Genomic DNA, 17,973 nt, shown 5'->3' on the forward strand with positions numbered 1-17,973 from the left:
CAGAAGCTTACTTTTGGCTCATGGGAAGAGCACTGAGAATCCAGGGCAGCTGATCTCCATGTGGTGGTCCAGCATCTTGGGGCACCCCCATCTTGACATGTGCTTCTACCATTGCTGTGACAGGGATGGGAGCCTGGTGAATTGCACCCTGGCTCTTCAGTGTTTCTGGCTGGAAGAGACACATAGGCATGACCAACCTAGAGCAAGAAAATACCATCCTCTCTGATTGGGTAGAGGACTAGAAATAGTGGTGGGCACTAACAATGTCTACCAAGTCCATTTTTTTGCTCCGAAATAGGGGCAATAATGGTATCATATTGTGATCTCTTTCAACTTTTAGGATTTACTTACAGTCTCAGCAGGAACATAAAACTGAAGGAAATTGAGTAGTCCAGCAAACCCTTGTAGGACTGAAAATATGGGGGCAAGGGATGCCGTATTAAACAGAAGACATTTGCCTTTCTGATGTCTTAGTTCAAAGACTGTAACTGGTGTAGTAGTTCCTTAAGAAATTTTTAAAACCTGTGGAGTCTGAAACAGACTGAACAAAAGATAGTTCCCTAGGGCTTATTGCTCTTCTCAGAGCTGAGAACCTGTTCATCTTATAAAAGGACATCAGCCTTTGGAGAACATCATTGTTGGAGAAGTGAGCCCTTCCATGAGGTTACCTTGATTCCTCTTGGAGGGCAGCTTCCGTATTTGTGTGTGGCAGAGGGAGAGGGTCCGATTCCCACAGCCAGTGACAGTGATGTGTTGCAGGCCCCCACAACCACTCTCAGGTAACAGTTGGATTTTATCTATAGATCTGTATCTGGCTGCCTGAATTTTTAAGACTGGAGGATAAAGGTATGAGGGGATGCTGCCGTCACCATCACCAGCCCTAAAACACATTGCTAATTTCAGTACTCAGGATGGCTGGACTAATCCAGGAGTACTGTCCCAGGGACAAGAAAACTATTCTTTCCATCTGTCCTTTGCTTGCTTTCTTCCTCCTTTGCCTTAAAGTACACTTTAAAATTTGGGAGTTATGCAGAAAGGCTGTGTAATTTTTTACCTGAAGAATCCTATTATCTCAGGGTGCCATAAAGAGTCATATACTAAATCAACTATACTCCAATAAAAATGGTTTAAAAAGTCATATACTTTCAGTACAGCTTTAAGGTATTTATACAGGACCCTAAATAAGTCATATACACTGTTTTCGAGCAATTAAAATCCTGTTACCCCAGTAGAACATTTCCCTGACCCTACCCAGATAATAATTTAATTGCTCAAAAATATTCAGCAAAGATAGTCTAGAACAAAAAAAAATTTTTTTAACATCTTTATTGGAGTATAATTGCTTTACAATGGTGTGTTAGTTTCTGCTTTATAACAAAGTGAATCAGTTATACATATACATATGTTCCCATATCTCTTCCCTCTTGCGTCTCCCTCCCTCCCACCCTCCCTATCCCACCCCTCTAGGTGGTCACAAAGCACCATGCTGACCTCCTTGTGCTATGCGGCTGCTTCCCACTAGCTATCTATTTTACGTAGAACAAAAATTTTAAACAGCATTTCATAAAAGCTTCAACAAATGAACCTAACTATATTATCAATGAATAACCACACTGAAGAGAATGAGAAAGAAAAGAACTAACCTAAGTAACTTTGGAAAACAAGCTCTTCCCAGAATACCCTTAGGCTGAGGACAAAAACAAGTGTGCACAAATGCTGTAATTTGATTAGTTAATGTGTTCCTCACAGGGCTATGGGTTAGCCATTCTGAAAGTACTTCATGTACGTAGTAGAACTGAACAAACAAGCAAATATATTGTGGATAATGAGAGCAAAGTTTCTTACTGTGTGAGAATGAAGTTATATAAGTGAGAAAGGTCTAAAATGTGCCATATGGTATTGACTTGGATCAGAGGTATCAGTTAAAAATCATGGTTTTTAATGTGTGTACAGACAGAAATACAGATGCATGGGTGAGAGCACATACATGTATTTCCCACCTCTGTCTGCTTGAAGGACCTGGCAGCAGTGAGCGCATATAGCATCTAAGTTCTTGCTTTTTAAACACCATTATCCAATAAAAGGAATCAGGACTCCTTGGAAAAGTAATTATATCATATATATAATTTCCCCTGGCTGGGGCAGGGGAAATACAAAATGAGCCTAGAGCATCTTGTATAGCCAGAAAAATAAGAAAGTGTTCTTCCCAAAATGATAGGGCTTGTCAAAAGAATACAGGAGCAGCCTGAATGGACAAAGCTGGAGCAATTTTAGCAACAAAATAAATAATGATAGTATTGGATTTTAACCTGTAGAGTAAAATAAATATCCATGAGTCCACACTGATATAAATAAATTAATTGCCTAAATAAATGGGCAAGAAGAGATCATACTCTCTTACAGAAGAATTGCAGTTAATGAACATAGAAGGAAAAAGGGAAAATTGAAAAATACCATTAAGCAAACCCCACAGTAATAATTATGATAAACAAGAACCATAGATAGATGCAAAAATCTGAGAAGCAGGATGTTTCCATAGTCTCAGAGTATCTCCCCCAACATAGTTATTAGTTAAAAATAATAATAATTTTATAGTGGAGAAACCTGCAGACATCACCTTAACCAAGGGATCAAGGTTAACATCACCAGTGATAAGACATGGACATCATGAACCTCTTGATATTATGCACCGAGAAGGATACAACAGCATTTCACTGTCCTTAAAGATAAGGAAAAACTGAGGAACATCAGATTAGTGGAGATTAAGGAGAAGGAACAAGTAATTGCAATGTGAGAAACTGGATAGGCTCTTAGAACAGAAAAAAGACATCAGTAGAAAAACAGGTGAAATTAGAATAAGGTCTTCAGTTTAGTAATCTCTGGGTCTGATCTTTGTACCCTGGTTACATAAGATGTTAATAACATTAGGGGAAGTTGGGTGAGAAATACATGCTAAAATTAGTTCAAAATAAAAATATAAATAAAATGCAACAGAACATATAAGGTACACAAAAAAAACAGGGATTCCAATAAAAGTAAACTATTCTTTGGTTCTTCCTATTACAATTGCCACAGCGGAGCGACTCTCAAGCAGCTGGCTGGATGTTCGTCACATTGAAAAATACGTAGACCAGGGTAAAAGTGGAACAAGAGAATTACTTTGGTCCTGGGCACAGAAAAACAAGACTATCGGTGACCTTTTACAGATTCTCCAGGAGATGGGGCATCATCGAGCTATCCATTTAATTGCAACTTATGGTAAGCATTGATTCTAACGATGTGGCTCTTACTCAGTTTTATATGAATTGTAACTTGTAAATATTGTATTTTATCTAAGACGTTGACTGGTCATGCTGTATGTCAGTGATTCCTTACCTGTGACTTTTATCTGAAGCGGGGTTTGCAGCTTCACATTTTTGTGTCTGACACTTTCTTTTCTTTTTGCCTAACTTATACAACACATTCCCTTCTACCACTTTATAGTTTGGTTTTTAAAAAATATTTATTTACAAGCTACACGTCTTAAAATGTTTCATTCTCACTTAGTTAAGAGAATCAGCTCTCTGTCCAAAACTCTGAATCTCTGAGTCATAAACATGACCAGAACCACAGTATGAGTAAAATACAAATAATGCTATAATTTGTTTTACCATATGATTAGAAGTTAAAAATAATTGGGTTTCCCCCCTGTATTTTAGTGCAGATGATACCTCCAAAATAACCCTGGGATTTCTCTATTATCTTCACTGCTGTTTTATGCCATGGCTTTCTAACTTCTAACCTGTTTACTGTCCATTTCACAGTGGCTTGAGTCTTTCCTGTCTTTGTCTTCTCTTTCTGATGCTGTGTCATGCATTACATTTATAGTAACCTGATAAGTAAAGCTCCTGAAGTTTTCTCTGTTCATTCTTTGTCAATAAAATAATCTCCCAATGTCACCTGTTCTGTTTATTCCACTGTAGATTCATTGACTTCAACAAGAATGATCTTGAGTGATCTTGGGTCTTATGTTATAGATTCAGGGCTCTTAGGTTGGAAACTCCTTTAAATCAGCAGCCTTATTCTTTGGCTTTTTCATCCAGGCGTATTTTTAGTTCTGTGTATTTGCACACATGCTCTTTGATAATATATTTTGTCCACTCAAGCCACTGCCTCATGACCTAAAGAAGCTTTGCACACACAAGAAGAAATCCCAAGAGGTTTGTACCAGAAAACTGTAGCTTCAGAATGACTTTTATTTTATAGGTTTTTCACATTTATAAGGTATTAGACAGTTCCCAGTAGGCTTCCACCATGATATTATCTGTATAACTTGGCTAATCCCTTTTTTCTGTTGCACACTATTTCTTCACTTAGGATTTTTTTGTCTTAACGTTTATTTATTTATTTATTTTGGCCACTCCGGGTCTTAGTTGCAGCATGCGGGTTCTTCACTGCAGCATGTGGCTCTTTAGTTGTGGCATGTGGACTTCTTAGTTGCAGCATTCAGACTCTTATTTGTGGCATGTGAACTCTTAGTTGCGGCATGCGAGCTCATAGTTGCGGCATGCGAGCTCATAGTTGTGGCATGCGAGCTCATAGTTGCAGCATGTATGCAGGATCTAGTTCCCCAACCAGGGATCGAACTCCAGCCCCCTGCATTGGGAGTGCAGAGTCTTACTCACTGGACCACCAGGGAAGTCCCTTCACTTAGTTTTATACAGCAGAATGCTTCACTCTGAAGCTGACTGATCAGGTAAAATGCAGTGAGTCTCTGGGAGCTGTAAATGTAATGTCTTTTCATTATCTGAGCCTTTTCCAGCCACTGAAACCACCCATGTGACTTGTTCACAGTATAAACTCACACCAATTTGATAGGACACAGGTATATTTTATACTTCAGTGTTCTGGAATAGATTTCAGGGTGTCTTTTCACACTCTATGTTGTTTATTTATGCAGCGGGGAATTATATGGACAAAAATTCCACATCCTTGGTTGACTCCTAGTCTGTTGCACATGGAAAATTAATTTATTTTTTACAATGTGGGATTAGTTGATTTGTGAAAAGGCAATTATTTACTGCCCTAATACCACGAGATAGATACATCTGAGATGAAAAGGAGGATAGTGCTTTGTTCTGAATCCTTTGCTAAGAAAAATAGCATTATTTATTTGCATCTTATTGAATTAATGCTTTGAATTATGATCTTAAAAACATTAATTGTATAGCTTGTTGAAAGCAGCCACATGATGATTCATTGGAAACATTTAAATGTAACCTGCTGCACAGGTGTTTCCTATGACAGCAACTCACTGAAGTCAGGAGTTGGAGCTCCTAACTGAAATGCATAAAGATTTAGTCTTTCTTTGTTGCTACCATGAACAGAGTTATCACTTATCTAAATAATCTACTTTTGCCTAGCTTTCCTTAAAATTGTTCCATTTAGTGGGATGGTTTCACCTTAATCACCTTAGTCAAGCCATTTTGAATCTTCCATTTTATATGACAGTGAAGTATCGTCTTTTTATGTGCAGCAAAAGGACAATGGCTTTTAGTGCCCTTGCAGCCCCCAAACTTCAAATTTTGTTGTACACAGCAATACCTTATTCAGGATGTTTGTTATTTCTTGCCTAATTGCCCTCGCTGGAACCTCTAGTATAATGTTGAATATAAGTGGCAAGACTAAGACATTCTTTTCTTGTTCCTCATCTAAGGGGAAAACGTTCAGTCTTTCACCGTTATGTATGATGTTCACTGTAAGTTTTTCACAGATGCCCTTTAACAAATTAAGGAAATTTTTTTCTCTCCCTAGAGCTTCATCATGATAGATTATTGGATTTTATGAGTTTTGTTCATTTTATTAATGTGGTATATTTTCAGATATTAAGCTAACCTTGGATTCCTGGGATGAATCCCACTTGGTCATGGTATCTCATCTTTCTTATATGTTTCTGGATTTAGTATTTTGGTGAGGATTTTTGCATCTATATTCATAAGGGATATAGGCCTGTAGTTTTCTTGTGCTGTTTTGTGTGGCATTGATATTAGGATAATATTGGCCTCAAAGAAAGATTTGGGAGTTGCTTCCTCCTCTTCTATTTTGGAAGAATGTGTGAAGAACTGGTCTTAAATCTTCTTTAAATGTTTGATAAAATTTACCTGTGAAGCCATTTGGGCCTGGGCTTTTCTTTATGGGAAGTCTTAAAATATTAATTAAATCTCTTCCCTTGTTACAGACCCATTCAGATTGTTTATTTCTTCTTGAATTAGTTTTGGTAGTTTGTGTCTTTCTAGGAATCTGTCCATATCATTTATCTAGTTTTTTGACAAATAGTTGTTCACAGTATTCCCTTATAATTCTTTTTATTTCTGTAAGGTCAGTAGTTATGTCTTTTGTTCTTAATTTTAGTAATTTGAGTCTTCTTTCTTTCTTGGTTAGTCTAACTAAAAGATTGTCAACTTTGTTTATATTTTCAAAGAACCAGCTTCCGTTTCATTGATTTTCTCTTCTGATTTCTATCTGTTCTTCTGTTTCATTTATTTCCACTCCAGTCTTAATTCTTCCTTCCTTCTGCTTCCTGTGGTTTAGTTGTTTCTTCTTTTTTTGTTCCTCAAGGCAAACGTTTAGGCTATTTATTTGATATTTTTCTTCTTTTTAAAGGTGGGCATTAACAGCAATAAATTTCCCTTTAAGTGCTGCTTTTGCTGCATGCCATATGTTTTGGCACGTTGTGTTTTTGTTTTCATTCATCACAAAGTATTTTCTAATTTCCCTTGTGATTTCTTCTTTGACTCGTTGGTTATTTATGAGTTTGGTGTTTAATTTTCATGTATTTGTCAATTTCCTAAAAAAATTTCCTTTTGTTATTGATTTCTACTTTATTTTTTTTTGCATTTTTTAAAAAATGTATTTATTTTTATTTATTTTTTGGCTGCATTGGGTCTTCGTTGCTGCATGCGGGCTTTCTGTAGTTGCAGCGAGTGGGGGCTTCTCTTCATTGCGGTGCGTGGGCTTCTCATTGTGGTGGCTTCTCTTGTTGCGGAGCATGGGCTCTAGGTGCGTGAGCTCAGTAGTTGTGGCACGCAGGCTCAGTAGTTGTGGCACACGGGCTCAGTAGTTGTGGTGCACGGGCTTAGTTGCTCCGTGGCATGTGGGATCCTCCCAGACCAGGGCTCGAACCCATGTCACCTGCATTAGCAGGCGGATTCTTAACCACTGTGCCACCAGGGAAGCCCTTGGTTTCTACTTTAATTCCATGTAGTCAGAGAATATGCTTTGTATGATTTCATCCTTCCAAATTTATTGAGGCTCATTTTATTGCCTAACATGTGATCTGTTCTGGAGAATGTTCAACGTACACTTGCAAAGTATGAGTATATTCTTCTGTTTTGGATGGAATGTTCTATAGATGTCTGTTCGGTCTAATTGATTTATAGTTTTGTTCAAGGAGACTTATTATTAATTGATTGTATTTTGTTGCTAGTCTTCTAAGCAAAATAATCTAGGAAACATTAGAATACAATCTAAGAAAAACTAGAAGATGAAATAAAACTCTTCTGAAGTCTGAATCAAAATGTCAGAAGTAACAGCAAAATATTGCAGTTTTAATTTACTGTAGGAAGCTACATAGACTTCCTTAGTTCAGACAGAACCATAACAGACAGAAGTAATAGTCTTCAGTTGGGCAGCATTTGTGGGCATTTGTGATTGCATGCGCGTGCGCACACACACACACTCACACTCACACTCACTCACCCCTCTAATACCTTGTGGCACAAGATGGGATAAAAAGTGAACTAACCGAGAGAGCTATAATCCCATAATGGTAAAAATTTTAAATACATGTACAAAAAACTGATAACAACATTGCTTTTTTCCTGTCAATTCTCTCCTTCATACTTTAATATTTTTAATGATGTCTAACAATAATTTAAGATAGGTGCTCATGGACTTCCCTGGTGGTCCAGTGGTTAAGACTCCGAGCTTCCACTGCAGGGGGCACGGGTTTGATCCCTGGTCAGGCAACTAAGATCCCGCGTGCCGCGCCTCACGGCCAAAAATTAAAAAAACAAAAATACAAACAAACAAGAAAAAAAGATAGGTGCTCATGTTTTAAGTGAACAAAGGTATGTTTGTATCATTAGAAAGCTCTTTCACATTTGGAAATTTGTAACCATTCAATGGGAATGAAACTGAGCTTTAGAAATGAACCTTACTAGCAAGGTATTTATTTTCACAGTGTAAGAAAGAAAAAAAAAGTTTATTAAGGACATAACATTTTTTGTATCTAGCTTCCCTTATTTCTCTTTCAGGAGCAGCCTTGAATCCTTCAGAGCAGAGTCATCAGGGAAAAGGATTTCCGATCATGTTATCCAAGGTAGAGTGTGTGCGCATGGAGAATGACCCTTGAACCCTGTTGCATATATAATTGAGCGTAAGGAATGAGGTTATCAGGCAGAAAAATGCTGTATTTGCAGGTACTTTTTTGAAGTCAGGAGAGCTTTAGCTCTCATTCTTGTTCATTTATTTGGGGATTCAGGAAATTGGAGATTGTAAATGTTTGAAGCGTTAAGAGCTTTGTCCTCTCAGTGATCTGTCAGAGATGAGTCTTAGAACTTTTAAGAGTACTGTAAGTTACGCATTTGTCTTAACTCAGCTTTTAGTTTTCCTGTTCTAGTGTTTTGCATGTTACTGTTAGTTTTTATTAAAGCAAATTAGCGGTGATCATTTTTACAGCAATAGAAGTCATTTAAAATTGACTACAACTATGACTTTGATACTTGAGTTTTTACCGTTGGTGTGGAAGCCTTAAATATATATAGCAGTGAATACTATTGAATAAACTAAAATAACTTTGCATTCTACTAGCTTTCTTCTAAATTAGATTCCACCCTGTTGCACTGTACAGTCCCAGGGGGAGCTTTGGATTTCTGTTGAGGTTCTGTTCTTTCTAGATTTTATGAAATTGAATTATACTTTAATACGTATTTCTTCCCTTAGGAAACAGCTAGTGTCACAGTGGATAATGTTCTTATTCCTGAACATGATGAAAAAGGTAAGAAAAACAAAACAACTTTTCTTTAAATCATGTTTTCCTCTAAGTGAATTCATGAATTCTTTTAAGTGAAATTTAGAAAGATCCAATAAACATAATAACTATTCATTAATATGCAGATTCAGGATAAATTTTTCATAGATATCAAAATATTCTCAATCTTGACTGACACATAGTTCTGATGGGTGATATATTATTTAGTTATATTAAAAATTCATTGGCCAGTAAAGAGCATAATTGTGGTCTCAGGAGAATTTCATGACATTTGCTATTTTTATGTGTCATAGGAAGACATTTAAAAATTATGTTGGGTTTTATACAGTTTTAGAAATTTTCATAGCACTTATAGAGAAATCTTTAGAGGTGATTGTAGAGCAGTGCTGAAGGTCACTATGAAAATCAGTTATTTTCCACATCAACTTTCCTACTTTATCAGCAGGGAGAATAATTTACTTCTATCTGGGAATCATTCTGATAAACTTTAGTGGCTGTTTAAGGCTGCCTTGCCTAATCTTTGCCACTAGATCCGATGCTTCTTTGGTTCAAAAGATAATTAGAATAGTTAGATAAGGTTGTGGTCCTTTGATGTTGAGCAAAAAAGCTTTAAATCAAACAGACTAAGTGTGTAAATATAGCCAAAATTGGTCTCTGAAGGATTTAGCCAGGCTTTTCCCTTTGAATTTGTATTTGATTACCTTTGAAATGTTTCCTCCCAATCTCTGCTTTAGATGATTTTTTTTAAAAAGCTGAAGCATCTTCCTAATTTACTCTGAGCAAGTTAGTTAGCCATTTAGAGGATTTGGCTTATGAAAAACGTTTCTACCAGTCATGCTTAGAGAATATTATTTAGTTATATCAAAATTTCCACTTCTATAATTTTTTTTTACTGGTTTTAGGTTCATAGTGGGTCAACAGCAATCTGCTGATCTAATGATAGGGAAACAGTCTTGGAAAAGTTTCCCCAACTAAGTTGTCTGGCTGATGTCTTTGGAAAGGTGGTAGAATCACAGTGCTTTTGTGTGAATATCTAAAAAGCCATTTGCTCTGTGGGATGGTGGGAGCCAGGCCCAAGTAAATGTGCAGAGAGCACATGGTGGGCTTCAGTTTTTGCTCCTGGGCCTTTCTCTGTTGACTTTCACTGGGCTCTGATTTGTTTCTAATAGGGAAGTCTTGGTTCTTTATAATGATGGTTGATTCTTAAAAAGAGAAAAAGTAACTTATCTTCTCCCTACTTTCCTTCCTAAGGAATATTGTTTAAATCCTCCATCAGCTTTCACAACATCATAGAAGGAACCAAAAATTTCCACAAAGACTTTTTAATCGGAGAAGGGGAAATTTTTGAGGTATACAGAGTGGAAATCCAAAACCGAACATATGCCATTAAATTATTTAAACAGGTATGGAAAGAATTACTATCACAGGATATTCCTTCCATTTATTGGCTCATATTTCACCTTAAAATGTGTCATTTTTCATCAACATTGAAAGGAGGTGTACTTGAAAGTAAAATTTCATAAATGGAAATAAGATATATGACCTCTGGTGACTGGAGAAATGACTGAGAAATGAATGCCTGTCTTGCAGGAATGTGGAAGTTAAATCCTTCCCCTCCCCAGATGTATGGCCTGAGAAAGACTTTTTTGAAAAGCGTTGTTAGGACCACTGGGACTTTGCTTAAGATGGTCGGATTGTGCTGGTCTGCTCCAGTTTTCCTGGCTTTCTAGGATGGGCAGCGCCCTCTCCAGGCAGCTTCACAGGCTAAGCCACAGACTGATATTCGGTGCTACTTTATAAATCGTCTTCAATCACAGTTCAGGAGAGGGGGAAAGAGGAGGCTTTGGTAGGAGCAGCACAGCAATGATCAGAGCAGGTTAGAATACAGCTGAGTACAGCCAGGGAAGCAGAAAGGCTACTGGGGGTCCGACTCAGGAGTCAGGAGGAGATAGGTCTGCACACGCATACCCAAAGAGCTGTTCTTCATTGTTGGTCAACAGCCAATAAACATTTACTAAACTTCTTTTATGGGCTGCATGTTGGGTGGAGATGAATAAAGCATAGTTACATTCTCCAAGAGTTCCCAGTCTTATGGGGAAAACAGGTAAAGAAAAGATTAAATTGCAGTGTGATAAGTACTTTAGCAGAGATTTGCCCCAAAGGTCACGGGAGCACATAGAAGATAGGCAGAGGAGGGGCTGGCACAAGAGTAACCACGCAATAAACATTTCCTCAGTAAACAAATGGAAAAGTGGTTGAAAGGAAGTGACCTTTCAACTGGATTTTGAAGGATAAGGAGAATTTTGCCAGGCAGCGAGGGAAGTACTTTCTGGATGGAAGAGATAGCAGGTGCCCAGGCCTAGAGGCGCATGCATGAAAGCCTGTGTCTTACTCACGAAGACCAGCTCGTTTGGTGGAGTAGAGTTTAGTGTGAGAGGGTGGGAACGCAGTGGCATCAGATGATACTGGAAAGATAGGTGAAGTCCATGGATGGTTTCTAAGTAGGAGAGTGAAAGAACGAGATTTGTGTTTTGAAGTTATCACTTTGATTACCGGTCAGATGATGGGCTGGAAGTTGGCAGGGGCACTGGAGGAAAGACGGCAGGAATTAGACTAGAGGTAGAAAGACCTGGCAGAGGGATATTTCAGATGTGTAAACTGAAGTGGATAGGGCTGAAACCTGTATTCTCCCGTTTAATATTAGAATCACCCAGGAAGCGTTTTAGAAACTGAGCTCTGCAGCATCTGGTTGGGTCAGAGTAGTGGTGGTGGTAGGCGTCCCCAGGTGGTTCAGATGTGTGACCAGCATTGGTAACCGCTCTAAGCCAGGGCAGAGGCAGTGGGGATGGCAAGGGAGGGTACTGTGTCTGAAAGACGAGGTGAAATGGAGCAAATCTGGTGATCTGTTAAACAGGGCTGGGGAAATAGGGGAGAAGGAGGGATCTGAGGTGGTTCCAGTTTTGCAGCTTAGATTACAGGGCCTTTTTAAAAAAATTATTAACCCAATTTGTCCATTTCCTCAAATTGCATTTGCCCCACTAATTCTGTATAGACATCTCAAGATTCCTGAGAAGATGAATGTCTAATGAAGAAATGAAACAATCTATTGTTATAACCATTCAACAAAAAGAATGTGGTTACTCTAGAGGTGTCCTAACTGAAGCCTGCTTCTTAGGGCCAGTGTGTCCCTGGCCCCATTTGTACATTCTCTTCTGGTTGAGCCCCAGGGCCACCTCCCCAAAGACTCCATGCGTCTACTTTCCTCTTCTCTCTGCAGCTGCCACCAACTCACACTCCCTCTTGGGAGTGTTCTTTCCAGGGGTCTGGCTTCAGACTGGGATATCTTTGCCCTTTCTGTCCCGAAGACAATGATCATTTCCTTGATTGCTTCCAACCCCTCCAGGATGGTTTTGGTGACCCTCCTCTGTATAGTCGCAGCAAAATACCACTGTCTCATAGTATTGATTTCTTCACCTGCCTCTCCCAGTGGACTGGATGGTTTTCTTTAAGGAGCTTTTATTTATCTTTGTATCCCAGTGCCTTATTACAGGGCCTGGCCTATAGTAGTTGCTCAATAAATGTTTGTTGGGTGAACTGAATGAAGCACATATGCTGTCTTCATGAATTTAGTTGCTATTCAGTATTAGTAAAAAGACAGGAGGTAACAAAGTTACCCAAGACCTAGAGATTGTACAAAGTCCTACACATACACATCAGGAAAAAAGAGATAATTTAATGAAGGCTTAGCCACAGAGCATTTTTTACAAGAAATGTAGTTTTGTAACATTGAGACCTTAGTTTCAGTAACCTTTCTTAGAGGGACTGAAGCTGGGAACTGTACTTAGGTGTGTTAGATTAGTGCATCCAGTTCACCTGGGGATCTTACAGTGCAGATTCTGATTCAGCAGGTTTGGGTAGGGACCTGAGACTCAGCATTTTCCACCAGCTCCCAGAGAAGCTGGTATTCCTCATGCACAGAACACACTTTGAGCAGCAAGAGTGCTAGGGTAGCATGAACACAAAAACTAACCCCTTCACTTTTTCAGATTAAGAAAACGAGGACCCCAGGGAGGTTTGGTGACAATAAGTCACAAATAATGAGTGTTAGAGGTGGGCCTGAGACCCAATCCACTCGCTCCCAGGGCAGTGGTTTTCTAAAATGTAAATTCTCATAATATGGTCCTTGCAAATGATTTGTTAGACTAGTTTATTGTTTCTGACTTCTTGGGTTAACTTGGAAAACAGTTTCCAGGATTCCTGTTGGATTTCTCTCCCTTTGTTCCTGAGGACAGAGAGCTCTAAAAACTCTGCCCTGGGACTTCCCTGGTGGCGCAGTGGTTAAGAATCTGCCTGCCAATGCAGGGGACATGGGTTCGAGCCCTGGTCCGGGAAGATCCCACACGCCGCGGAGCAACTAAGCCCGTGCCCCACTACTACTGAGCCTGCGCTCTAGAGCCCGTGCTCCACAACAAGAGAAGCCACCGCAATGAGAAGCCTGCGCACCACAACGGAGAGTAGCCCCTGCTCGCTGCAACTAGAGAAAGCCCGCGCACAGCAACGAAGACCCAAACGCAGCCAAAAAATAAATAAATAAATAAATATTTTTTTAAAAAACAAAAACAAGAAAGAACTCTGCCCTGTCTAGCAATTTGCAAACGATAACTGGAGCACACTTACTTTAACCCTTTCATGGTAGAAGTTAGGAATTTGAGATTCAGAGACCTGCAGCGATGTCAGGTGTATGAAACCATCAAGAGCAGTGGAGGTGCTCCATACAATATTATTGAATTCATTAATTTATTCATGCGTCAGGCACTCTGCTAGCTTCTGAATCTTCTTTGAAGTACGGAGTTATATGTTTCATTTTCCTAGTGGGCCCATTTTTGCAAAATCTGTACAAAGGTAAACTTGAACCAACAGCCAAATGACCCAAGTCATAAATGCCAAATTATTGAAATCAATTCTAATCAGAATACAACTGTCACAACCAGGATTCTTTGAGATCAAGTGGGGAGTTTCTGTCATGGGATTTTCTTTGAATACATATTTTTGAATTCATGTAAATGTGTACAAAATACGGTGAAAGGGTTTGAATATAAAATATAGCAGTATGATACATTTCGTGAAAAACTTCTAATTCAAAAGCAGTGGTTCTAAATCTGTTCTGGGGTTAATGGATTTTTGAAAGTCTAATGCGAGCTAAGGATCCTCTCCCCAGAAAAATGTTCATATGCATTTATGCCATAAGGTATCTAATTTAAGGGAGACTATAGACCCTAGGTAAGAATCCCAGAAATAGAGAGATCCTTTCCTTATTTTTTTTCTTGTTTTTCTGTATGATATTTAGGGGAAAAAAATGCAGTGTAAGAAACAATGGAAGAGGTTTTTATCTGAGCTTGAAGTTTTACTGCTGTGAGTATATTGCTTTGAATTTCTCCACTTGTGTCTGGTTTTCATCTCTGTTCATCTTTGATTCTACAGCACAGAGCTTGGCATGGTTGGCATTTAATAATTGTGGGTTGGATGTTAGAACATTGGGTAAAATTTTGACATCTGCTTTAGTATATTCCTTGGAATACATTTTAAAATAGACCATTTACATAATTCACTTGAACATGTTTTAACAAGAAACTGTCACAAGGAAATGGGTTAAATCATGTGTGACTAACATGACTGAATGTAAACTGATTCTTAGAGCATTAGAATTGTATATATTTTACCATTTCCCCCCTTTCTTAGAGACATTCCAGTCAAGAAACTGTTTCATCAATATAAACCTCTTCTGGAAGAGAGTTTTAGACAAAGAAATCAAGTGCTTTCGATGTGCACATTATTTTCTGGGAATTCATTCATGAGCCTGAAAGTCCTTGGAGACAAACTAAAATGACTTCATTTTCATATATATTCATATCTGCAGCTGTGCAGCCTGTCTCACTGAAGACCCCTAACCCTATAGAGTTCAGTCATCACCCTTTACAAACAGAAAATGTTCTTTTCAGATGTTTTCTAAACCAATACATGAATTGGGGGGAGGGAGGTATTATCCTAAATCCTTCTCCGTTTATACCCAGGACCAGAATTCAAAATGTTAGAGGCTAAGTATAAACACTTAATATATCATTTAGTCAACAAAAAACTAAAACCAAAATTGTAATAAGGTTTTTTTTTTTTCTTTTTTCTGTTTTTTTGTTTTTTTGTTTTTAAATTTATTGATTTATTTATTTATTTTTGGCTGTGTTGGGTCCCCGCCTCTGCGCGAGGGCTCTCTCCAGCTGCGGCAAGCGGGGGCCACTCTTCACAGCGGTGCGCGGGCCTCTCACTGTCGCGGCCTCCCACTGCAGAGCACAGGCTCCAGACGCGCAGGCTCAGCAATTGTGGCTCACGGGCCCATCTGCTCCGCGGCATGTGGGATCTTCCCAGACCAGGGCTCGAACCCGTGTCCCCTGCATTGGCAGGCAGACTCCCAACCACTGCGCCACCAGGGAAGCCCTGTAATAAGGTTTTTATATTTAAACTTTTTTTTTTTGCTTATGAATAAATAATAAGTTCAGACACTTCAAAATTCCAAAAGGGCAAAAGGGTAAGCCAAGAGATTTTCTTCCACTATTCTCATCCAACCACCCAGCTGATTTTCCCAAAGGCAACAGAGTTATCAGTTTCCTGTATATCTTTTCAGAGATATTTTATGTGTAAGCATATATGTATTTTGTTTTCTTACTTTCCTCTTCTCACACAAGAGGTAGCATGCATACTTTGTTCACTTTGCTTATTTTAGTATTCCACTGTGTGCCGTGCTGTAATGTAATTAACCGTTTTCCTATTGATGGATTTTTAGATTTTTCCTAATCTTTTACTCTTAAAAAAAAATGCTACAACAAGAAACCTTTTATATATGTTATTTCATACCTGTTGGAAAACTTATCTAAGTTTTAATATCGCTTAGAAAACTAAGAAAGCTTCACATAAATAAAATTATAGGGTCAAATGGTTGTATGTGTTACATGTTACCAAATTGTCCTCCAGTAGAAGCTATACCAATTTACACTTATACCAGTCATATGTTAGAGTGCCTGATTCCCCGTATTCTTGATAACATAGCGTTTATTCTTTTAGTTTTTTCTGATCTGCTAAGTGGAAATGGTTTCTCAGTGTAGTTTAAATTTCTTTTTCTATGATGAATGAATCTTTTCACATATTAAGAGATATATTTCCTTTTCCATGAAATATCTGTTAATGTTTTTTGCTCATTTTTTTATTAGGCTGTTGGGTTTTTTCTTAATGGTTTGTAAGAGCATTTTATATATTAGAGAAAATTAGCCCTATTTTTATGTTACAAGATACAAATAATTTTTTACCACATTTTCGTTTGTCTTTGCTTATTCTAGTTTTTGCCATGTGGAAACAGTTTTCATGTAGTTGAATTTAATCTATACTTTCTCTTATGGATTCTGGGTTTTATATTGTAGTTTAAAAGGCCTTCCCCACTGAGAGGTTATAAAATAATTATGCCATTTTTTCCAAGTACTTTTATATTTTCATTTTTTACATTTATATATCTGATCCATTTGGATTTATTCTGCTGAGGCATTTATGTATTACTTTAGAGAGAATTAACAACTCTATGACATTGAATATTCCTGGTGTGCCATCATTATCATTTATATTGCTAATATTTCTTTAGTTTTAGGCCCTATACCAAGTACTTCACATGTATTAATTCTTTAATCCTCACAACAGTCCTGTGAGGTGAGTCCTGCTGTTATCCCCATTTTGCAGATGAGGAAACTGAGGCAGAGCCTACTTTTTTTTTTTTTTAACAAGATCCAATTTATTTCCTGAATCATACTCAATCTCCCTCTTCTCAGACATTTACTAGTAAATAAGTCAGAGGCAGGCTTCTCCTCTTAGAACATACTGTCTGGAGTGGGTTTAGGAGAGAAGTGCACAAGCAAACAGGCAATTTCAGTAAGTTAAATAATAAGCAAGTACAGAGCACTGAGGGAGGAGGAAATGCTAATTTGGGGAGGGGGGTGGGCGGTAGAGTAGGTGTCTTGGAAAAAGTAACATCTAAGCTGAGACCTGAGGATGAGTTTTTTTTTAATATTAAGGGAACTACTTAAGGGATTGTATTATGTGTTTATGTATGTACACACACCCACACATTGCCTTTCTTGAAGAAGGAATAGAGGGACTCAGAAGGGAGATATATATATATATATATATATATATATATATATATATATATATATGCATGCATACACACAGACACACACGCACACACACACACGTGTGTTTTATAGGTAAGTTTTGCTACTAAAGAAATGAATAATAGGACTATATATAACACCATTTATGGAAAAATAGCTTTATTTATTTTAATATCGCCAGGCATGCCTAAGACATAGGAGGTGTTCCATAAATAATTGTTGAATTGAGCTGAGTTCACAGTATGTGTGGTGAATTTCACATGTTTTATATTTCATGGCTGTTACTGGGTTCCATTGGTTTTCACAGTGATGACACATGCCCTCAAGAAATAGAGTTTTTTGGGCTCCCCTGGTGGCGCAGTGGTTGAGAGTCTGCCTGCCAATACAGGGGACGCGGGTTCGAGCCCTGGTCTGGGAAGATCCCACATGCGGCGGAGCAACTGGGCCCGTGAGCCACAACTACTGAGCCTGCGCGTCTGGAGCCTGTGCTCCACAACAAGAGAGGCCGCGATAGTGAGAGGCCCGTGCACCGCGATGAAGAGTGGCCCCCGCTTGCCGCAACTAGAGAAAGCCCTCGCACAGAAATGAAGACCCAACACAGCTAAAAATAAATAAATAAATAAATAATAAAAATAAAGGAATTCCTTAAAAAAAAAATGAATATGGTAAAAAAAAAAAATAGAGTTTTTTTAAAAAGGAGTCTGAAAAATGTATATGATACTGACATAGAATTCT

The 17,973-nt window shown here is 38.3% G+C and overlaps 1 protein-coding gene across 1 annotated transcript in view; it reads left to right on the forward strand.

Annotated features, from left to right (window-relative positions):
• Nucleotides 1-17,973, forward strand: part of IRAK3 (interleukin 1 receptor associated kinase 3) — a 48,030-nt gene that overhangs the window by 11,626 nt on the left and 18,431 nt on the right. Inside the window, exons 2-6 of the mRNA XM_036866928.1 lie at nt 3,076-3,258; nt 8,295-8,359; nt 8,983-9,037; nt 10,283-10,434; nt 14,379-14,443. Of these exons, the coding sequence (XP_036722823.1) occupies nt 3,076-3,258; nt 8,295-8,359; nt 8,983-9,037; nt 10,283-10,434; nt 14,379-14,443 (520 nt within the window). The remainder of the gene's footprint in view (nt 1-3,075; nt 3,259-8,294; nt 8,360-8,982; nt 9,038-10,282; nt 10,435-14,378; nt 14,444-17,973) is intronic.

This window comes from Balaenoptera musculus, chromosome 10, assembly GCF_009873245.2.
Source record: "Balaenoptera musculus isolate JJ_BM4_2016_0621 chromosome 10, mBalMus1.pri.v3, whole genome shotgun sequence".
Lineage (NCBI taxonomy): Eukaryota > Metazoa > Chordata > Mammalia > Artiodactyla > Balaenopteridae > Balaenoptera > Balaenoptera musculus.